Genomic DNA, 23754 nt, shown 5'->3' with positions numbered 1-23754 from the left:
TTCGATTAGATCATGAATCGCTAAGAGTTTGAGTCATACAATGACTGGTACTTAAGTTTGATTATTATTTTGTTTTAAGAACTTTATGAAGTTTTACTTTTACTTTTAAGGTTTGGTTGTATATTTAGAGGAAATTAATATTGAATAAATTTAAATTTTATTGCAAAATTAATAGAAAATATTTAAAAATTGTTATAGGCATATATAACTATGAATTATAATGCAGTTTGTTCATCACCAACATGAAATGCCAACGACACTGATTATAAAGGATGTTCTAAATAGCTCTTAACTATGATTAGGGGAGTTTCCCAAAAACTGAATAAGATAATACCCATTATATCATCTTTTAATAATACCTTTTAATACATAAAAAGTATATTTAACAACCCAAATGGGCCAAATTAAGTAATCCATCGTGTATAACCTTGTAAAGTGCGAAAAAAAGCTTTCTCGTCACTTCCCCTTTTTTTTCACTGCCACATTTGTTTGCCAATTGTTCAGATGCAATTATAGCACCATGAAATTTGATATCCAAAAAACAATAATAACAATTACAATATACCAACAACAATAACAGTAACAAAAATAACAATAACCACATACAAATGACAAAAGGAAGCGAGTAAACAAAACCGAAACAGAAACAAATCATGAGCAAGCCAATTACATGCCGTGCCAAACTTCTGGCCAAGAGACTGGCCAGAGAACCTGGCTCGCTCGCCGCCTGCCTGGTCAACAGAGATACTAGAGTGGCGATACCAGAGAGGGCGATCAGAAACGGGTTAAGAGAATCGAGAACAAGTGGCCCGGGCACCGCTTCGGTTGCGCTTGGCTTGCGCGGATTCTAAACTTGTTAGAAGAGTCCACGGGAAAAATTACAAAAAAGTGGTGTTGTAATTTTACGCTCCCATGCTCAATTGCCGCTCATGTGTTAGACGCGTTTAGAACTATTTTTTTTTTGTTGTATTTTGTGCGAAAAAGAGCAAGTCGAGCCGAGGGTATTTGCATCGGTATTCCATAGTACGTGTATCTGTATCTGTGGTGCCGAGCTGGTGGTGTTCGTTCCAATGCCAAAGAGATACCTGCGCCCGCGCGCTCACCTTGAATGAAAGTTCTGGCCTGTTGCGCGCTCGTCGTGCGAGAGAGCGGGAGAAAGAGATCGAGATCGAGAACCTGAGACACCTGAGCTCCTCTCCATGTATCTGTGTGTTAGAGTATCTGTGTCTGTGTGTGCGCTTGAAGAGAAAGAAAGCAGCGACAGAGAGTGTGTTGGCCGTGTAATGAAATGCTGAAAAGTCTATCTGTCTGCTCGGCCGCTGCTCTGCCGGGGCTCTGCCACCGCCGCTGCCACCGCCTTCAGAAGCCTCTAACGACATCGACATTGAAGTCGCACCGCGACTCATCCGTAGTTTCAGTTTCCCGTAAGCAACAAAACGATCGAGACATGATTTCGTAAGACGCACGCGCAGAGACTTTACAAAAATCCATCAGACAATATTCTAAAATTGATCAAAAAAAAAAGTTATATCACCACCAACAGCCACCACCCCCTATAAAGTGTTTTGTGTTGCATTCTAATAAATCATAGAAATTCAGGTGCAAATTTTAGAACAAGTGACATCGAGATAAGACTGCCTGCCCCTCACAATTAATGCAAATTTTCCACTAAACCTAAGCAAAAATTAGTTCAATTCCCACAACCAACAGTGCATTTGTGTATGAAATCTTTTGATAGAGTATGATATCAATATACTCGTACAGAAATTCAAGAATAACAAAGTGTCGTCCATCATAATTGAAACTCGGCACATTTCGGCACATTGGATTGGATTTATTGCGTAATGGATTTAAATATAGCCACAGCATTAGCAGCTACTTCAACGGCAGTAACCACAAAAGCCAACACGGAACGGATATGCATTTAAAAACTGATCATGGTGAGTATTTCCAATTGATTTATTTCAAATGCACCACCTGTTTTTCCTTTTTTTTGTAGTCATAAGTTATATAGTCGACAAGTTAATGTAGGGTTCTCATGATAGAATCATATGAACAGATATTTTTTGGCCTGATTTTTGAGATTCCCGAAAGTTCTGTAAAGAAAGCTTTCTCCAACAGACATTGGGTCGCTTGGGGAAGTTTCAGGAAATATGTTTGGGCGCGATTTTCGGGTTCTTTGAAGACCACCTCTTTGGAGGTGGAAACTTTTAGTATATTCTTAAATATATTATAACAAATCATCGCATCAATTTGGCATTAAATCATTTCTAATCGATTCTTAGTTCATTTCTAATTTCCAGTCAGCACTCTTTTTATAACTTCTTTAATTTATTCTCTGATAATTTTTCTTTATTGAAACTTTTTTTTATTGACATCTTAATTGCTTCTTTTACTGTTAAGTTCTATTCCTGATTTTCAACTTTTTCTCCACCCAAAAACACCATAATTTATGACCAGCGTTTAATTTTAACCATGATGTTACACAGCATTCAGCCAGAACCAACATACTGAAGGTCTCGATGAAGACTTTCACGTACAGACTTATGCTAATCGTAATTTTTCAATAGAAATGTTATATAATAAGTCGGCAAAAACACGTTTCCAGCCAAAAAAGCCCAAACTGCCAATAAAAAAAAAAAGTAAAATGATTAATTACAGACAGGCTAGAAAAATGGCATAAGCAGCTAAAACTTCTTGGCCACAAATGGGCGAGCGATGGGAACTGGCATTTCATTAGAAAAATCCCATGCCCCTCTCTCCTGGATAACCCTTACCTTACACATATACTATACTATATAGTATATAGGTATATAAAGATATATATTTTAATAAGCACATCAGCAAAAACAACAATATAACACTCACAACACACAAATAATTAGACAAAACCAGTTTGGGCTTAAACAAATCGCAAAAACAACAAAAACGGGGGTAAACACGCCAAAAGAGGAACAGAGAGGGCGCTATAGGGCTGGGGCGGAGGTGGCAGGCGGTGGAGCGAGATGGCAGGAGATAATTGGCGACGTAAGGCAGAAAAACCTTGACTTTGACTTTAAATGACTCGACAACTGCGATCGCACGCTAACACGCTCCAACAGGCGGCGGCAATAAAATATTGTATAAACAAATAAATTGAAAATGAAATCGAAACGAAACGAAACCAAACGAGACGAGATGAATGAACAGAAGCATTGGCTATAAAAACCAATCTGATTAAAATCCATTGCGAATTTGTAATGTCAAGATAATTTCAATATCAAGGTCATTAGCTGCTGCAGCTGTTCAAGTCCATAGGGTAGATGATGGGAGGCGGACGGCTGGTAGGCCGGCCACCTGCTCCCCCAGAGCTGTCGATTCCGAATCGCATACGAAATGAGTTATACATATATCACTCTTTATATTTTGTATCATACTACACCTCCTTCGCCTCGATAGAGAGCTCGGAAACAGCTTGCTTTATTTTGCAATTTAAATGAGCCAAAAGCAATTCTTTTGATTCCTCTACTGGCTTATCTTCTGCCACTGGTCTTGTTGTTGTTGTTTCTATCACTTTTTTTTGGCACGCATGCGGAGAGTTCATTGACTGTCAGCCAGTCACACGCCCCCCTCGGCACACACCACCAAACACGGCACGCCAAACAAATGACTTAGGCAACAAACTTGCCTCCGTTCGGTTTTCGTTTTCATTTCAAGCCCGTGCGAGGCGCGGCGAGGCTGTGCGAGGCCAAGGACCTAGGCCAAGAATTAGAGAATCCCCCCGCCTGCAAAAAGTGAATCTGCCGCATCAGCTAGAAGAGGAGCTCAGGAGCCGGCGAGGGGGGCGGGGCGATGGAGAATCCAAAGCCAAAGAAGCCAATGACCAGAAGGGGAAACCAGTTCAGATCTGATCGGTGGTTCATCCTTGGGCCAAGGGCTTGGGTTTGAGTTTCGGTTTGGGGCAGGTTGCAGCCAACCAGCTCCTCTTCTATCTGTGCTTGCTGCCTCTCCTGCCGCTTGGTGTGTCCCCCACTTCTGGTTCAGGCGTCGCACATCGAGAATCATTTGCCGTGAAAAGGGCGTTCAACTGGCAAATGCTCATGGGCACATGGCGTGCTCAACTGAACCAAGGCACAGCCCGCCAAGTATCCAAAGGTTCTTGCTCTCCAGCCAGTTCTTCAGTCAGTGCACTGGGAAATAGATGAATTGTAACAAATATTTTATTGAAAAAATTCAGTAGAAATTAAATTAAATTCAAGTTCTTTAGTGAAGATGGTTAGAACATTATCTATTCTATTCTATTCTAGCAAGTCTATTTTTATAATAAACTTCCTAGAACCTCTTTCTTACCAAAAACAAGCCCCAAATATCTTAAACCAGGCTTAAACCTCTCATTTCCCCCAGTGCACTTTGTGCTGGTTCTTCTGCCACTTCTAAGGCCTGATGAAAAGGGAATCAAATCACTCTTACTCTTGGCCAACGTTCTTTTTTTTTCCAAGCCAGGGTTATTGACTCGCTCGCGGTCTTACCTTGGGCGGTTCTTCTTGCCTTTTGCTTTCTGCTGGAGCTGGAGCTGCATCCACTGCTGCCCTCCCTGGGACCCCGGAATCCCCTCAGCCAGCAATTAGAATTGTTGCTACCTTGGCCACTTGCCACGCACAAGAAGAAGACCTGCCAAGTCATCCGCGGCAGCCTCCCAACTTGAAAACTTAAGAGAGCACAGGAAAAGAGAGAGAGAGATGGAGCGAGGGAGCTGGCACGCCAACGCACAGGTGGCTGGCAGGTACAAAAAAGAGAGCGAAAGAGAGGCAGCAAACCAGGAAGAAAGTGTGGCCAAGCACAAGAATGAAGCGCAAGAAGCAGCAGCGGCGGTAGCGCAGATGAAAAGAAAACAAGTTCAATGACCGACCTACTCAAGCGCGTTATAACCAAAGCACACACACACACACATACATATGTAGTTACCTGGACAGGTAGAAAGAGAGCTGAAGAGGAAGAGAGTGGTAGTGCAAGACACGAAGCCGAAGCCAAAGCCGAGAGCATAAGCGCATGCGCCGAGTTCCCAACCGAAGCCGAGGTTGCGATACCCGAAGCCTCGTTTGACGTTGAACTTTGCAACAGCGACAGGTTCTGTGTCAATGTTGTTGGCTTTTTGTTGTTGTTGTTGATGTTGACACTATCGGCCTTAGCTGTAAATGCCTACAATGTTATGGCGGTCGGTGACATTGAGGTTTCAAAGTCAAAAAAGGGAAGCTCAAGGATTAAATAAAAGGATTATTAATATATATTCTATGATATATATTAATGGGGGGATGGCCAAAACCATGACTCTTCAGTCCCCTTCCCAAAAGCTAATAAAACTGAAAATCAAATTATGTTCATTTACGCGCCATGAATACGTAATCATCGTCACTTGATGATCCCCCCACCTGCCTTTTCCTCCGAAACTTAACCAACTCGTAACTTGACTATGACAAAATGGGTTTTTATTAACCTAACGGTACATATACCGGCTGTACTCCACCTAATACTTTTCGGCTTTACAGTTTTATGTCGCCAGCCATTAAAAAAAACCAAACGTGCCTGGCGTACCGCGATGACTTTTGCCGAGGGCGGCTTAGTTCATAGAGCTTAGAACTTGGGGTTCACCGAAGTGACTTCAAGCCGAATAGTTTTGCATAATGTCCCTGGCAGCGAGACTTCCGGCTTCTGCTCTAGTTCATTGTCAATGGTCAATATGCAATCGAATTGGCGAGGCACTCACTCATTCAACCCCCCGGGAAGACCGAGCATGCGTTGCGAATACTTGCGGAGAGAGTCTTGAGAATGCAGCCGGAGAGTGTGTGTGCAGTGAGAGTTGCGGCAAGTCTGCAATGCACTGGAAAAAGTGCAAGGTGCATGGGAGAATAATTACATTATTTTTAAATAATCATAGATCAGGCTCTGAGTAAGATGACCAGTAATGTATACCCTGCATAACCTTTATGATATATGGACTTCCTCATTATCATCCTTTCCCCCGACCAACCTAATCCTCTACCCGACCTTAGTCAACATGTTTTGGGTTTTCTGTGCAGCTTGGCCACAAAGCCACCCCCAGTTCATCCCCACAGAAGTGGAGAACCCAAGCCGATGTGTTCCGAACTGAAAAGAGACGCCCTTGCAGCTCTGCTGCGTCTCTGCTGCTGCTGGTGGTGCCCCTGCCCCTGCTGGCCCCGTGTTGCTATTGTTTTGCATTGGGCGAGTTCAGTTCATGCCAAGTGCAAGTGCCAATAGCAATGGAAATCCCCCCTTCAAGGCCCCCTCTGGTTTACTGTCTGAGCTCAGAGGGCAGTGCTGCCGGCGCCAGCGATGGCGTCAGCGACAGCGCAAGCTTCGACTTCGACTGCAGCTGTGCTGCTTGTGGCATTTGGCTGAAATCGAAGGGAACTGGCAGCGAGCCGTTTCAGTCCTGACTCGGGATGTTAGCGCGTTGGGCAGGTCATGTCTCATGGCACAGCCGCGTTCCGTGGACCAAAAAACCAAAAAAAAACCAAAAGGCAGAGCCTCCTCGCCAGGACTGTGCAGATATATGTAGAAGCTGAAAGCTAAATATTCGCATCATACCACAAATGTGTTCAAACGACCCGTAACCAAAAATAAAATTTAAAATCTAAAATATTATAAAGTTTAGAATCGTAAACGTGCTTAAGTGTATTTAGTGCTAAGCTCGGATTAAGTATCTATGTATCTATATAGGGAGCAGCCGGAGGTACCACCAACTGGTGCAATGTGTTCACACGTCGATCAGCGCAGAACTTGCCACTTCGATCGCATCTATTTTCGCGACACCTTCGCCAACATCAGTTTCTTCAAGTCGCGCTTAAAACGCCACCAAATCATGGCCAACACCTGAAATCGAAATCGAACTGATTCGGGATTCGTGTACGTGTAAGACTGAGGCAAAGACTGAGTTGGGGAATCGAATAGTCGAGATATTTGGAATCGAGTTACGAATATTGTAATATTGTGCAATAAACCCAAAAAAAGGTAAATATCTAAGATTCTTCGTCTTTTTTTTTGCATAAAATCTACTTTTGCTTTTGTGCTGACCATGTCCTAGCGCACTACGAAAGCACATCCTCTGCTCCTTGATTCCACCCCCATTCCAATCCTTCATCCTCTACGCAATCCTTTCCGCCGAAACGTTGTGAAAGTTTTTGCAGCGTCGCTGCCGACGCAGTTCAACAACCTTCTCTCTACTCTACAGAGTTCAGTAATGCACCGTCCCGTCCAGGGTGGTGTGGATACCACCCCGCCCCCTCCCCCCTACCGTGATGCAAATACATATCCTGGCCCCAGACACAAACACATCTCGTTGTCTCGTTCGCTCACATGGCCTTGGTTGCCGGTAAAAGCGCTTTTGCTGAATGGGTGGAAAAAATTAAAAGTGAAACTTTGCTGCGCCTGCCTGGGCAGACGATGACGTCGGCGCAGAAGCTCGGCTCAACTGCAGTCGGGCTGAAAGTCCTCTGTCTGCAGTCCAGGGTCCTTGGCCTCGGCGGCAGCGCTGTCGATGTCGCAGCCAAAACTGGGCAGAGTTCTATGAGCTGCACACTGTCAAGACCACGCGGCTTTACGCGACTGAAAGCCCAACCCAAGTTGGGCAGGACCTTCGCGTCTGTCTGCTGCTAGCTTTGCTGCCAGCTTCGCTGCTTTCGCCCTCTGCCAGCGGCAGCGCAAGCGACAGCGTCACGACAGCTACTCCTGTCGTTGTCCTGTGTGTGTTTCGCTTTCCGTATTGGGTGTGTATCCGTTTTGCCCGGGTACGACGACCGTACGTGCCCGGCGGAGTTCATTGAACGGGAGTTGCTGCCACTGGCACTGGTACTGGTAGTGGCACTGCCACAGCGCCAGCGATGCGATTTATGTATGGAAAGCGAAAAGGATAATGAGCCGAACTCGACTGAGTTGCAGCACCGCAGCAGTTCGGGGCCTGGGCCCTGCCCCAACATAACGGAAAGGACACTAAGAAAAAATTAGGATATAATTTTAAAATATAAAAGGATTAGAAGAAACTCTTCTTTATGAAATATTACAGCTTTGTAAAGAAGCACTAACTTATCATGTTTATTTTAATAAAATGTCTAATTTTTGTAACCAAAGGACACTTGATAGTCCTTTTTTTTTCTCCCTGTGGATGGCCACAGTGATATGAAGTCGTCTGGCGTCTGAAAATGCCTGAAAAGGGTCGTTCGCCTTTTCTGTTGTCTGGCCCTTATTTTTGTTGTTTTCCTCTCGACTGTTGGGCTATTGTGTGTGTGTGAGTTGGTTTTATTTTATTTTTTATTTTTTTCTTACTTTGACTTTTTGTTGTTGTCATGGTCTGGCAACCAATCTCTTGCGGCCCCCTGCCCCGCCCTCTGTTTTTTTTTTTGGCCAAAACGGGAGGCAGACACTGGCTGGCTGGCTGGATGGCTGGGCTGGCTGCTCCTTTCTCGAATTTATGCGCATTTTCAATCGCTTTGTCGTAGGTCGGGTTTGTTGTTGTTCCGTTTTGTACCGTTTTGGGAACTGTCGTCAAGGTAATGTGTCGCCCACAGGATTATGGGCTTAAGCCGCTGGCTGGGGCTCAGAATCCGTCTGCCACAACGGAAATCCCAACAAGAGACAGCTCACTTTTGGTGTCCATTTTCCATTTTTAATTGTTGAAGATTATTGATTGTTGCCGCAGGATAACTATCTGGTTGGTAGTCATGACATCATCCACATCATTTGCATTGCCTCTCTGCCTCGACTGCAGTCTCAGTGGCAGCGACGCTGACTGCTCCGTCTCCGTCTCGGTTGGCGTCTGGGTCTGGGTGAAAAGCATTTGACCTTTGGGTTCATTAACCCTGTTGTATGGCAGATGATGCAATCTCCCTGGGAGGACCTCCACTAAAAGCTATTTGCTTGCAAAGTTACAAGTCTTTCGAGTGCCTTGCCAACACTCTATACTCTAGCTGCCATCCAAGTATCAAAGCCTAATCATTTCTAATTAAACGGCAAACAAACAAATTTACATTTATTGAGGCAACAATAACAAAAACTATAAAGACGGCATACAAATGGAAAACTTTCACTGCGCAATAAGGCGCAAAAATTGCAAGCTGATAAGGAAGCAAAGTGCAAACCGAAAGCTTAGAATAAACACTCGAGAAATGCATTGATAAGAATAGTGATATAGAAGGGTAGGGTGGGATTGGGGTGGTGCCCTACCTTCCTCCTGTTACCCCTCTTAATTTATGGCTATTTGACCTACGTCAAAGCAAAAACAAAGTGATTACATATATAACCTGGCGCCTAACTCAAGGGCATTCACAAAGCAAAAGCTAAAAAAAATTAAAAAAGTTTAATTAAAAATTCAACCTAATTATTTTGGTTTTTGTTATTCAAATTTTATACTTTCGATTTTTGAATTTTAATTGATTATACTACACAGAAAAAAAACAAGATTATTTATTAAACTTTTTTACTCTTATTTGCTTATATAATATATATTCATATACTTTCGCTTTTTATTGTTTTTGTTGAAAATAAATTTTAAATTGAATTTTAATGAATGAGTACGTTTATTAACTGTCAGATTCCCAAATGACTTGACTGTACAGTAGGGACATGTTAATAAACGTCATTTGAAGCTCCTCTCCTCCATTTTTTAGACTCTCTCCTCAAAGAGGAGCATGCACTCGTTTGGGGCATGCGCCGTGGCAAGTAACAATGCACACTGTATGTTTTCAAGGTTAAAGTGCAACGAAACCTCAACACAATACTTGCCCCGAACAAAAACAAAGCCAAAATGGGGTGGTTTTCAGTTAAAAAGGGGTCTGATGATATGTGGGTGGGATAAGCATATAAAAAAATAACTGGAATACCTTTTGTTCAATGTCCTTGAAATGGTGATATTAATTTCGCGACACTTTGATTAGATAATCACCTGCTAAACACACCCACTGTACCCATTTTGGTTTCGCAATGCGGATGAGCGAGACGAAATGCCACAATTTGTTGTTGTTGTTGTTGTTGTTTTCGCATTCAATTCGCATGCACATTCTCAACTTGTGACTCAAGGTTATGATGATGATGATGCTCTAGCCCGCCTCCCCCTTTTTTTTTGCCTTTGTTCCCTTTTTTTTTTTTAGAAAAAGCTCACACAAATTATTATTACACAGACAGTGGCGGTGGGGCGTCGCTGGGGGGCTGTGGCTTGGGGCGGCAGACAAATAGCGCACAATTTTATTTTATCAGCTGCCCCACCTCACTAGCCCCCTACTCCCGCCCCATATGCAGTTTTCGTTTCGTTTTTCGCTTTTCGTTTCGTTTTGCACATAAAACTAAATGCAAAACTCCCCTCGGTTGCCTCCCACGGCTCTGGGCCCCCCCACCATTATTCACTTTACATTTCCGGGTTCTGGGTACTCGATTCTCTAGGCACACACCCTGTATTCATCTGCCTGGCCAACAATGGAAATTATGGATTAACTAATAGCGCTGTAATACCCTCGAAAGTGTAGCGAATTCAATGTCATAATATATCAGAGACCATAACGAAAGATCAAAGAATGTTTACAAGGAAGTACTAGTACGATCTATAAAGGGGATTATCCCTAGATTTGTTTATTTCTTCTTAAATATTCCAAAACTAAAACTATAAAGCTAGATATTTTTAAAGAGAATACAACCCCTGTTAACCCACTGTCATGGCCATTAAATAAATATTTACATTACACTTGGAAAAAACATCGTTAAATTTGTTTATTCATTGAAACTACTTAGCGGCGTTGATTTCCTACTTAGATAGAGCGGGATGGCGCATAGCTGCAATTTATGACTGCAGTGCCTTCAGCCGAGTGCAGTTATCAGTTGAACGTGTATATGAGTATATATATTATATGATATTATATATAGGTAGTACTCTATATATAGGTAGTACAGTTTTACGATTCACTTTGTCCTTGAGCCGGCGATTCCAAGCGATCACATTTGGGGCTCTGTTCGGTTCTCTGTTTTCTGTTTCTGATTCGAATTGCTTTCCGCATTGCCATTTGATAAAGATCAGAGCATAGAAGAGCTTTGCGGAAGCCAACAGGGCGTATGCGCAATGTGCCAGGGGAGCACTCTTATCAGAATGCACTCGTTCGTTCGGGTCGTTGGCGTTCAAGTTGAATGCTGACTATTCCTCTTATTTGAAATTAACAATTCTTGTGATTATTAGACCCAGCACTACTTTTATATTTATTTTTAATTTGACGCGGCCACCCTCTCACTCGCACTCGAGCTCCCTATCGTCGAGTGGGTGTCCTTCAAATGCAATTGTGCGATGATTAGAAACGCAAAGCGCCAACCGATTTTTACTTTTTGTTTCTAATGCAGTCGCTTCTCTATATACAAGTCTCTAGTACTGAGTAGTATGTGTGCAGCTGTTTATTTTCATTTTCAAAGCGATAGCGAAAAGCTTTTTGGCGCGCTATCTGCAAACACACATACTCACGGATACGTACTCGCACGTATACGTATGTACGTACTTACGTACAATATGTAACTAACAGATACAGATACGGTTGCAGTTGTTTATTTTAATAGAATTTTGTTGATTTTTGTACGGTATGCATGACAAGACTTTCGACTTCCTAGTGCGGCCAACGCATCTGCATCTGTATCTGAATTCTCTGGCGTTGTAATTGCGACAAAAAGGGTCGATCGAAAATCGAAAGTATCTCGCCAAATGAGCAGCAATCTTCCTCATTTCGTCTGCATATTTTTGTCTGACGGCGCCAGCTGGCAAACCCACACACTTTTCTTCTTGGGCATCTCAAAACCGCCGAAAATAAAATCAACTCAAATAATAGCCAGCCAGAAAATCACTTTCTGCATATCGTTTTCGCACATTTCCGCATCAAAATGAAATTCGCAAGTGCAAGTGCAAGTGCATCAATAAGTACATACACAATTACACTCTTACATACATACAAGTTCTGGCTGTGAGATTCGCAATATGTGCATAAAAGTCGGGACGGGCAATTTTTGCATCCGTGTCGCCCGATCGCCGGGCTCGGAAAATTCGCACGGGCGGACAGTTCGCATTCTACGTGCGTACAGTTTGACGATCGGACCTCCTTTTAGCCACTTGACTTTATACGGGGGAGTTTTGCAAACAATATATCATACTACTATATATATTTATTACATATATCCATACTAGATTGGGTGAGTCCATAACCAACCCTCCTCTTCAAAAAAAAAACCCTTAAAAGTGAACTTCCTGGTTGTGCCAAGGCCTGGCCATTAACTTGATTGGGGGGCTGGCGATAATATTTTCAAATTATTAGGTAAAGCTTAGGAGAGTCTGATAAGATTAGTAGTTCCAGGTATTTCCTGAATATGGCATTTCCTGAATAACTAAAAGGATCCAAGGGGAAATCCCTTTATCTTCTAAAAGTTACTTTAATTTCTATGATAGAGAATGATATTCTTTGTAAAAATAAATTATTTTAACTATCCTATCTTAACTATTTTTTTTTTTATTTAAATAGGTCTCTTAAATACCCTTATATCTCCTATCCATTTGATATATATTATAACTTCCTCATTTCTAAGAAGGAATCAGCCTTGCCCAATAATTTCTTGATTGCGCAGCTGAATATTTGAAAAAAAAGAACCCAATAGACCATTAGAAATAATCCGGAAGCAACCACCAATGAACCACCGCTGCAACCACCAGACGCACCACCGAGGCAGCGAAAAAAGCTTTCTGCCGGAAAGCGTTTTCTGCCAATCCCAACCCTCTCGCGCTAAAAACTTTCCGAGCTCGGAATCTCTGGGATGCGTTCGTGTTGCAGTAGTGAGTGCATAAATGCCGGCAACCGTGTCTGGGTGTGCGAGTGTGCAGTTTTCGAGCTTTTTTGGGGTCTATGCCGGTTGGATGTGGGTCAGTAGTAGGAACTCTCAGTTGGCGGCGTCAACGTTTTCATAGCTCTTCTTCACCAAAAAAAAAACAAAATATATATAAAATATAAAAAAAATTAGAAACAATTAAGAAATAAATAAAAAAAAGTATAAATATTGGCCTGAAACTTTGTTGCTAAATTTGGTTTTTAAAACCAAATTTTTTTCCGTCTTTGGATTTAAAACAAAAAGAAATGTTTTTGTTCTAATGAGAATGGAAAGTAGAACCACCAGCAGGAGGTCCGCCGTAGATAGCAAACCCAGGCCGGACAGCCGGAGAACTGTTCCGAGGCGGGCGACGGGCCACACGGCGTATGCGTAACGAGACGAGAACGAAACAGAAAGTGATGCGTAATTTGCGGGCCCAACTGAAAAGAATCGAAACAAAAAATATTTAACAAATAAATCAAATATTGATGCCAATCAGTGCGAAAATAAAATCATCAATTAGCAGTTCTATATTAATTAAGAATCGTCGAAACAAAATCATCCAAAATATATCCAAATAATCTGAAAGCAATGTAAGAAAAGAGAAATACAAATGCATAAGCAGAACGAGAGTACAAAATGCAGAAAAACGGCAGCCAAATTAAGGAAAATAAATCAAGTGAGTTCTTTATCGAGGAATTTCCCTTCCGATTTTCCATCGGGGGCTGCTGGGGGCAGGCGGGTATGCCCCTGAACGTGAACGTGTAACCTCCACTGAGGCCGTAATCTTGAACTGCCCCGCGGCCCTTCAGCCCTTGCCATTTTCTCCCCATTGCTAAAATCCCACTACTCGCCACTCGCCGGCGTTTTACAGTTAGCTTTTTGTAGCCAGCGAGACACGAATGCAACGCTGTACAGTTTTTAGGGGGAGCTTTTCTGGGGAAAAGGGTGCTGCCTCTGGGGGAAGCAGGTGGGCAGGTCGAGGGGGATGCATGGGTGACTATTTATAGCGCCAAATCAAAAATTTTCATCTATATTTAAACCACTTTTCTTTTCGCCTTTGTTCTCTTCCAGATCAAGTAGAACTTCAACTAGCAGAATAAGCAGCAACCACTAAACCCACTATATATACACATATATAGACATATATATATAGCGTAAGCAGATCAACACCATCTAGCTGTAGTCACCATGCATGGACACCACCACACTCATCTGCAACCACAACAGCAACAGCAACAACAGCAGCTGCCACAGAACTCACAGGGCCAGGAGCCGGGAGCAGCCATGATGAAGGCAGCGAATCATCCACTCAGCCATCCCCACAACCATGCCCAACCCCACCCACATCCACATCCGCATCCACACCACAAGCTGTCGGCGGCGAGAAGGGCGCGCAGTCGCAGTCGAAGTCGCAGCCCGACGCCGGACGGCAATCAGGACTACGATGTGACCAGGATGCGGGAGGAGGACTTCCAGCGCCTGGCCGTCTATCTGGTGCCGGACGTGCAGGCCGAGCGGGGGCTGCCCAATCGGGCGGACAAGACGCTGCCCCGCAGCCTGACGCTTAAGTCATCCATGGTCTACTCAACGCCAAATGTTAAGGTGAGATTTTGTGATAAAATATATATATATATTTAAGAATATATATTAAAGTCAGTAAGTTATAAATTAAATTGGTATTTTATATTCTTGTATCCTTTACAGACTGAAGGAGTTTGGAGCAGCGGTGTCATCCCACGAGGCACTCGCTTTGGCCCATTCGAAGGCATTCCAACCTCAAACTATCCCAATGATAAGAATAAGGCGCGATATTTCTGGCGGGTAAGGATCTCTTATAATTTCTACACATTTCTCATAAAACAAAGGGTTAAGCATCTGTTTTTTGTGGGTCTTTCATATGATTTGCATATTATATTTGCTTTGCTTTCGGTCACATCTCCTCCCCCAAAGAGGTCTCAATGTGTTGCCTTCATAATCATTATAATTCATAATCATAAAAATAAGAAAAAATCACCTTATCCACTAAATACTTTAATGCTTCCACCCATCCAATCATCCAGCAAAAAAAATCAAAAATAATTAATATGCAACTAACCAACTCGTTTCTCTTTAATTTTTGTTTCATGTGATCTAATCTTAAACCATTCCACAAAACCCAACACAAATCTGTAACCAAAACTATAAACCAAAAACCAAAAAAAAAAATTCAAAATTCTAATTTTGACTTTTGGAACCAATTCGATTCGATTGCTGTTAATCAGGTGCAGGGAACACGCCACATAACCTACGGGAATATTAAGGTACCACTCACGATTTATGCTTTCTTTGATTTCTATTTGTTGTATTTTAAGTCCTAACTTTCCGACAGCTTTTCCCCCAAACTACATTATTTCCAAAATCAGCACAATATTTCTTACTGTTCTAGCACTGCACTTTCTCCAGGATGTGTTTTTGAAGAAAACTATTTTATAAAATAATCTTTCCATTCCTGAAACTTCAAAGACACATCCTTCCATCTATTTCTCTTGTAGTTTGTTGTGTGTTCTTCCTTGTTGTGCGTTCTATTCACTTCCCTGAGTATCCTTGGACTTTCTCTAACGTTCCTCCCCTTTATTTCATTTTTATTTTCATCTCTAGATCTTCAAAGACGATGACTACTACTATCTGGATGGCTCGGATCGCTCCCAATCCAACTGGATGCGGTACGTGGCCTCCGCCTACAGCCTGTCGGTGATGAACCTGGTGGCGTGCCAGCACCAGGAGAACATCTACTTCTACACCACCCGCGACATCCTGCCCAACGAGGAGCTGATGGTGTGGTACTGCAAGGACTTTGCCAGTCGGCTCGGCTACGACGTGGATCCCGAGCGGACGATCTTCGGCGCTTGCAAACAGGCGGTGGAGGAGGAGGTTGAGGAGGAGGAGGACGAAGCGGATGCGGATGAGCGAGAAGAGGCCGAGGGTGAGGGCAAGCCGCATTACTCCATGCCAGCTCCCGAGATCCCCGCCGAGGTGGCAGTGAGTCACATCACCTACGTGATGGGCCTGCATCTGCCGGTGGGTGCGGGAAGTGCTCCTGGAGCCACCCCCCCTCCATCGGGCAATCCTGCAGGCAATGCCCAGTGCTGCCGCCGCTCCAGTCCACCCGCCCATGTCAGCACCACCTCCTGCCACTCGCACCACCACCAGCAGAACCACCACCACCCCCACATCCAGCATGCTAGCCGCCACGCCTCGGTGATCATCGGACAGGATCGATCGCCGATGGCCCACAGCGACAAGGACACGGCGGGATCCCCGCTCTCCGGGCTGGATCACCAGCTGACCCCGCAGGACGGCAGTGTGCGATCGGTGCGCTCGGACGAGGGCTACCACAGCAACGAGTGCCACGAGGATGGCCTGACCCCGCCCGAGGACTCCAGCGACAGCGAGAGCGAGCACAACTACGTCCTGGACTGCTCCAAGAAGGCCATCGCCCCCAAGGAGACGGTGATTGCCCAGGCCCAGAAGCCGGGCTGCTCTCCTTCGGCGGTCACGGTCTTGGCCAACACCACCTCCTCGACGACGACCAACGCTTCTCTGGGCCACAGCTCCCCCACGACCACGCCCTCCTGTGAGACGGACAAGAACGAGTACCGGAAGTTCAAGGTCAAGATGCCGCTGAAGTACGAGTTCAAGAACAAGAGCTGCGTGAAGCAGGAGCCCAGTCTGAAGGAGATGGACCAGGAGATGTCACTGCCGACGGAGGAGGAGGAGGACCACTCCATGCACCCGGAACCCGACTCCATCTGCCCCTCGACCACCACCCATCTGGGGGATGAGCATTTAATGATTCTGGAGCGAGAGAGGGAAAGGGAGAGGGAGCGTGAGAGGGAGCGAGAGAGGGAGCATCAGTCCAACCAGCAGCCCGCCTCCTCGACGGTGATCGTTCTGGAGCACGGCGGCCCTCAAACCCGCACCATAGTGCCCCTAAGCAAGCCCTACTACGAGGCCGATCCCCCGGGAGAGCGGTACGTGCGATTCGGACAGCCCAGCTCCAGCATCCTGGAGACCATCCTCACCAGCCAGCACCGTCTGGAGGCAGCGGCGGCAGCTGCCAATGCTTGTCGCCAGGCCAACGCTGCCACGCCCCCGCCCACATCGCCCACGGAAATGGCCTACAGCTACAAGAAGTCGCAGCGTTACGGCAATGCCGTGAGTCCGGACAGCAGCTCCAATCTCGGCCAGAATCCCGAGCAGCCCGGCGGAGGAGTAGGAAGCGGAGCCGGCGGAATAGTGGTGGTCAGTGATCCGGAGATGACCAGGGCCACCCTGATCAAGGGAGAGTGCTCGCCACCGCCGCCCAGCCACCATCACCACAATGTGATCTTCTCGCCGTCGCGACATGCCGCCTATCTGGGAGCCAGCGATGCCGGCGGTCACTCCCCGAGTCCCGGGTACCCGGGCTACCCGCACTACGGAGCGGCAGCCACCTCCACGTTCCACTCGCCGCCCCACAGCTCCCATTCCCCCTTCGACCGCCAGTCGAACGCCTCGAGCGGGGCCGGATCCGCCTCCAACTTGCATTTGCTGCAGAGTAGCACCCAGATGCTGAACCACCCACTGATGCAGCCCCTTACCCCGCTGCAGCGCCTGTCGCCCCTGAGGATCTCCCCGCCCAGCAGCCTGAGTCCGGACGGAAATTCATGTCCCCGGAGCGGCAGCCCCCTGAGCCCCAACTCCCTGGCGTCCCGCGGCTACCGATCCCTGCCGTATCCCCTGAAGAAGAAGGATGGGAAAATGCACTACGAGTGCAATGTGTGCTGCAAGACGTTCGGGCAGCTGAGCAACCTGAAGGTCCACCTCCGCACCCATTCCGGGGAAAGGCCCTTCAAGTGCAACGTCTGCACGAAGAGCTTCACCCAGCTGGCGCACCTGCAGAAGCACCACCTGGTCCACACCGGCGAGAAGCCGCACCAGTGCGACATCTGCAAGAAGCGCTTCTCGAGCACCTCCAACCTGAAGACCCATCTCCGGCTGCACAGCGGCCAGAAGCCGTACGCCTGCGATCTCTGCCCCCAGAAGTTCACCCAGTTCGTGCACCTGAAGCTGCACAAGAGGCTGCACACGAACGACAGGCCGTACGTGTGCCAGGGATGCGACAAGAAGTACATCAGTGCCTCGGGTTTGAGGACACACTGGAAGACCACCAGTTGCAAGCCCAACAACCTGGAGGAGGAGCTGGCCATGGCCGCAGCTGCCACATCGGAGTGCTTGGGTAGGTTTCCTGTTAGCTTTAATTATTTTAAAACAAATATTAAATTTTAAATTGCAATTTTATAGATAAAGACCACCCCGAACCGGATTCCCGGGAGGCCTACGAGCAACTGCAGCAGCACATGCATCCTGCTGTGCATCCTGGCTTGAGGCACCTCTCCAATGGCGGTCAGTCGCCTCCCCGTTTGATACCCCTGGGTAGCCACATGCCGCCACAGCAACAGCAGCAGCATCAGCAGCAGCAACAGCAGCAGGGTCTGCCGCCGCCCCATCTTCTGATGGCCCAACATCCGGGCGTGGGTCCTGCCTCCATGCTGCTGACCACCGCCAGTCAGCTGCCGCCTCCACCGCCGCACCACCAGCAGAGCTCGCCCAGCAGCCGGCTGCTGCAACATGCACATCCCCATGCCATGCAACAGATGCAACAGCAGCAACACTCCCCGAAGGGCCTCAAGTCGCTGCCCGAATCGGGGGTGTATCTGCACGGTGGACATGTGCAGGCCCAGGAGAGCAGGCCCTCGGTCATCGAGTCCTCCAACCAGCCCATGATAATCGAGTGCACGTAGGGATTGGCTGGAGAGGACACGGCAGACTTGGCTGATGAGCAGACGACCAGAGGAAGTGATGGAATCCAAGTGCAATAAAATCAAATAGAGTTAAGAACAGACAGGACAGGACGACAGACAGACAGACAGACCTATGAAACAAGAACAGCAGCAGCAACATAGAGCAGCAGCACAAGTAAACGTAACGGTATTATTATATAGTTGTATATATGGTAGTTAAAAGTCCTCCTTTCCCCACGTAAAATTGATCCTCCCCAAGCCCCGTTGGAAAACTCATTTTCGCGCTATGAAAAAAATAACTTAGATCTCACCAATTGGCAAAACCACAAATTCTTCTTCTCACCATTATATCAGCATGGCAGGAGCAGGAGAGCATCAGCAGTAAGGGCATATTATTTTTGATAAATATTTTATATATATATATAAAGATAAAGAAACTGAATGAAAATGATAAATTGGTAAATACCGAAAGCAATTGTTAATGGGAGATAAATAAAAGAAAAAAAAAAGAAAACATAAATGGAGCAGAGAAGAATTTTGGGAACGAGAGAAAATGCATTTAGATTTGAATTTCGATTTTAGATGATTTATCCGATTTATGAATTCTGTTCTCTCAAGCTCTCTGTTTGTTTGTTTACCTGTTTGTTTGTTTGTTGAGGCGCGAACCTTTAGATGTAGAATACACTGCTAGAAATACAAGCTTGACTAAGGATATATACACACACATACATACAATACATAGATTCAAGTTGCCTTATTTGAATTTCGTTAGCACTGATACCCGCGAACATAAAGATACAGAAACCGAAATACAGAAATACAGATATTTGCTTAGAGTCGATCATCTCTGTACAATAAGAACAGATCTTGAAAGCTTATACATATATATACGTATTTTATATATGAATATATCATTATAATATATATATAAATATATATTTATATGTATTTTATTAAATATACACAACCGGAACCGGAAAACCAGCAGCAGCAGCAGCAGCAAACAAATGAAAACCCAGAATTGTAAATACGAAAAGGGAACTTTATTTCGGCATCTGTTAATGTAGTATCGCCTAGCTAAATATAATTATGTAGACCTCTAGGGATTACCATTATCATTATGATTACTATGATTATACAAAAAAAAAAAAACAAGAAAAACAGAAAACATATAAAAACTAAGCAACATGAAAAGAAAAGAAACTTAATGAAAAAAACTTAGCTGAAAAATCGGTGCTTTTGACTGTTTCCATTTGTCCACATTTACACTTACGATTGTATTTGTATTTTGAACACACATGAATTATATAAAACACTAAACATATATAAAAAAAACATATATATTAAATATATACACGTTAGACTACAACTCTAGAGATACTTTCCCCAAGTAACTACTTTTGCGCCTTAATCATTCAACTTTCCTCAAAATCCAACTCCAAACGAATCCAAAAAAATATTTGCTCGTATTGTACTTTACCAAAATTACGCTCTCAATTAGTCTTCGTTTTCGTCTGAATATATATATATTATTAATGAGAAATCTATAGCTAAACTTAAGCTTATAATCTTAATGAGGCTGACTAGCGTTAAGTATATCTATATAACCGATTTATCGCATTACAACTAGCTCCTAAGTTCTGTATATTGTAAAGGCCCAGAGCCCCTGAGCTCGGCTTCGATCTGTAAGACACAACACCAATTCGTAACACTTAAGTATTTGTCTTGTAAAGTACGAGATAAGCGGGGCATACATATATAGGGTTTTGGGGGAGTACGGGGCTGTCGAATCCCGATAATTTGAGACTAAGACTATGCAAAGTTTTTGTATTTTTGTATTTGATACAAAGCAAGCAAGCAAGAGTTAGGAAAACGGTTGACGATGAGATGTTTTTAGTGAAGTAAGGCCTAGTGGTAAGCTAATGTTAAGATTTCTAAAAATATGCAATATTTATATATATACGCATAATATTTCTAAACAAAAAACAAAACGCAGAAAAGATGAGACAAGCCTACATACATGGAAAATATAAAAGAAGATAATCAAAATTATACACAAAATTGATTTTTTATTTATCCTTTGGTTTTAAACTCTCATTAGTTGGTTGTGCAATCAAAAGTATTACTTTCTTTGTGCAATATTCTATATCTATTTATATTTTCGTTTTGAACTTTTTATTTTTTAAAGTTTAGACAGTTTTTGAGACAGTTACCGAAATTGACTAAAATAAGCAAGATACATAATACTTTCCTATTTGTGAGACTGAATGAATTACTATATATACAATACTCGTAAATCGTAGACAAAATACACCCAGGATTCTTGACAGGATCCCCGGCGGAAACCCAGACATTTCGAAATATATATTTTACCGAACCTTTTGTTTGAGCAAGCACTGTAAAATATTACGAATATTTAGACATAAAGATATATATATATATATATTTATATACAAAGCACACATACATAATTGCGTAGTCGTAGAGAGCTATAGCTATAGCTGTTTATATATACATATATATATAGATAAGCCTATGGCCGGTGGCTAAAGCGCCCAACTTTGTACAGTAATTGAAATCTGTTTCAGGATTCAAGAAACGTGACGACACAACGTAAATTTAAATGGAGAATATATGACTGCTTCTTAGTGTTATAAGTGACTCTGATTTAGGTCGAACACACTCTTACACACACCCAAAAACACACACACACACAAATGATTCAAGGATCAATTCTAGAAATCAAATCCAAATATATATTCCATTATATATTCAATAAGTCTATCGTATACCTTTATTGCAAATCAATATTTCAAATGTATGTATCTATATAATTACAATTATCTATAATTCAGCCCTATATAGATCATGTAGAGCCTTTGTTATGCGTATATCCCCTGAAATTGTTTCCCCCCACTAGCACTCTCTATCTCTATGGAATCTTTCTCTCAAATACACACAAAATGTACAAAATTGGTTCTCATACTAATAATTGAAACAAGAAATTAGAAAAGGAAACAACAAAAACGCAGCGAATTTTATTTGCAATCAAAGCTAAAGCCCATGACAAAAATTGCAATTAAAAAATAATCATTTTAAATTCGAGAAGGAGATTGAGTTTCTGTTCGAACCCTCTTGAAAATTTGTTGATTTTTAAAAGCCTCAAGGTATATACACGCTTATATGTATATCACTCACCTCTTATACCACAATAAATGAAATAATTGACTATATGCATATTTAAACGCCAATTATATTGTGCAACATCTAAAATTTATTATACATGGAAAACAAGCAGCAAAAACTGAGCAGAAAAACAACAATTATCCAATTATTTGAATGCAACTTAAATTCCTATTAATTATATATGAAATATCTCTATAAAATATCTCTAAAGAATCACAATTAATAACAGTACGAAAAGAATGAATAAATAAAAACAAATATTTCATACTAAAAGGGTTCTTTGAGTTTTATGCGTTTTGGAAAATGGTGGCATACTTTTAGGGGCCATTTTTCTTTTTGGAAGGCACTTTCATTTGATTTGTGTTTCACTTAAATAATAAATTATTTAAATATAGAAGCATCTATATTTTTGTTCTTGTCCTGACACTAAGCGCTCTTTGACAGACTGTCACTGCAAATGGAAACATCAATCACACGTCAATCAACAATGAAAGTAGGGCACTTCAATCGTTACTCTAACATGTTAACCCCCCGACTGTGGACATGCAAATTGTATGCGTTTTACGCATAAAAAGTTCCCAACAATAACAAAAAAACGTATCCTGATTATCGACGGCAGGATAAGAGAAAAAAATAATGGGAAAAAAATAGCGAATCGAGGTGCCAGGTCGGGTCAAACGCGTGCTGTGCGGATATGCCACATGGATGGCTAAATGGAGCAAAAGCATCACAACCCTCCCTCCCCTTCCTTTTTGGATCATTTGTGATTTTGCATAGAATTCCGGAATGGAATTTTCCTCATTTTCATCGTCCGCTGGCCTTGATTTCAGTTTTGGCAACGTTTTATATGTTTAAAGCGGATTATTTTCATGGGCATTGTGTCGGCGCCCCCGCCCTCCGGGTAGTCCGGAAATGGCTCGGACCCTCGGACAATGCCGCTCAGCTTGGCTGCACATCCCCAAAACTTCAATTGCATTTTGTGCAAATGCGAGTGCTAGTGCGAGTGCCAGGACGCCTTGTTAATCCTGTTCCAATTATGCGTATGTGAGTGCCTGCCATTCTATCCCTACCCACTGCATCCCTAATGGGCACTTTCGCTCTCGTAGCATCCATTGTCCTTCCCTCGCCATTGTCCTTCAATCTCTGACCATCGGACAGGGCACGGGACAGGATGGACACGAGTTTGAGGAAAAATATTGATTACAGACTGTGCAGCGGCTGTGCCGCTGTTTTGTTTGGGTTCTTTGCTTTTTGTTTGTTGTTGATAAAAAATCAGGCTGACCCGAGATGACCTCTTACCAGCAAGCAACTAGGACTTATATTCCGAGCTTATATCCAAACAAATCTCAGCCATACAATAAAAAAAAAAATTATTTAAAATAGTAAGTAAAGAAGCTTATATTATTGAAAGGAGAGTCTACTTATTTTTCTTAAGTGGAAAACCGCCTTTCCAATTTTTGTTATAAATGGCCGAAATATGACTTTAAACTTTGTATTTTATCCAACCGTAGTATTAATAAGTTAATTATTAAAGAATCATAAATAATATGTCTACATTATTTATCATAACATCTGAAAAAATGTTTCAAATTCCCAGAAAAAAAGGTTGAAATGTACATAAAATATATAATTTACACATCTTTATGAGTGATTAGTTTAGGAAAATGTCACTCAAAATCCCCGGAGTTTTCCATAAAAATTTACGAACCACAAAACGATTTTATGTATTTTCGGGGTGTCAGGATAAACCCGCCCTGTGCGGATAAATTCGCTCCGATTTCGCTACAGTTTCCGCCCTCGGATCGGCTGTCATCAATCGTCAGTATTGGCTATAGATTCGGCACGCCAGCGGGGCACGTGGCAGAATTAATTG

General features: G+C 43.4%; 1 protein-coding gene across 3 annotated transcripts; it reads left to right on the top strand.

Annotated features, from left to right (window-relative positions):
* Positions 1 to 1388: 1388 nt before the first annotated feature.
* On the top strand, positions 1389 to 19873 carry Blimp-1 (PR domain zinc finger protein 1). Of its 3 annotated transcripts, none has more exons than XM_017244973.3 (6): positions 1389 to 1940; positions 13945 to 14475; positions 14578 to 14694; positions 15135 to 15173; positions 15511 to 18130; positions 18196 to 19873. In XM_017244973.3, the coding sequence occupies exons 2-6, from the start codon at positions 14062 to 14064 to the stop codon at positions 18693 to 18695; spliced, it is 3690 nt and encodes a 1229-aa protein (XP_017100462.2). In that variant the 5' UTR covers positions 1389 to 1940; positions 13945 to 14061; the 3' UTR covers positions 18696 to 19873. The 3 variants fall into 3 exon arrangements, with proteins under 3 accessions (XP_017100462.2, XP_070135560.1, XP_070135561.1); XM_070279459.1 differs by lacking the exon at positions 1389 to 1940 and adding an exon at positions 12925 to 13549; XM_070279460.1 differs by lacking the exons at positions 1389 to 1940; positions 15135 to 15173 and adding an exon at positions 12925 to 13549.
* The last annotated feature ends 3881 nt before the right edge of the window (positions 19874 to 23754 follow it).

Source organism: Drosophila bipectinata, chromosome 3L, assembly GCF_030179905.1.
Source record: "Drosophila bipectinata strain 14024-0381.07 chromosome 3L, DbipHiC1v2, whole genome shotgun sequence".
Taxonomy (NCBI): Eukaryota; Metazoa; Arthropoda; class Insecta; order Diptera; family Drosophilidae; genus Drosophila; species Drosophila bipectinata.
The sequence above is the reverse complement of the archived record's forward strand: the minus strand, read 5'-3'. Positions and strand labels throughout refer to the sequence as shown.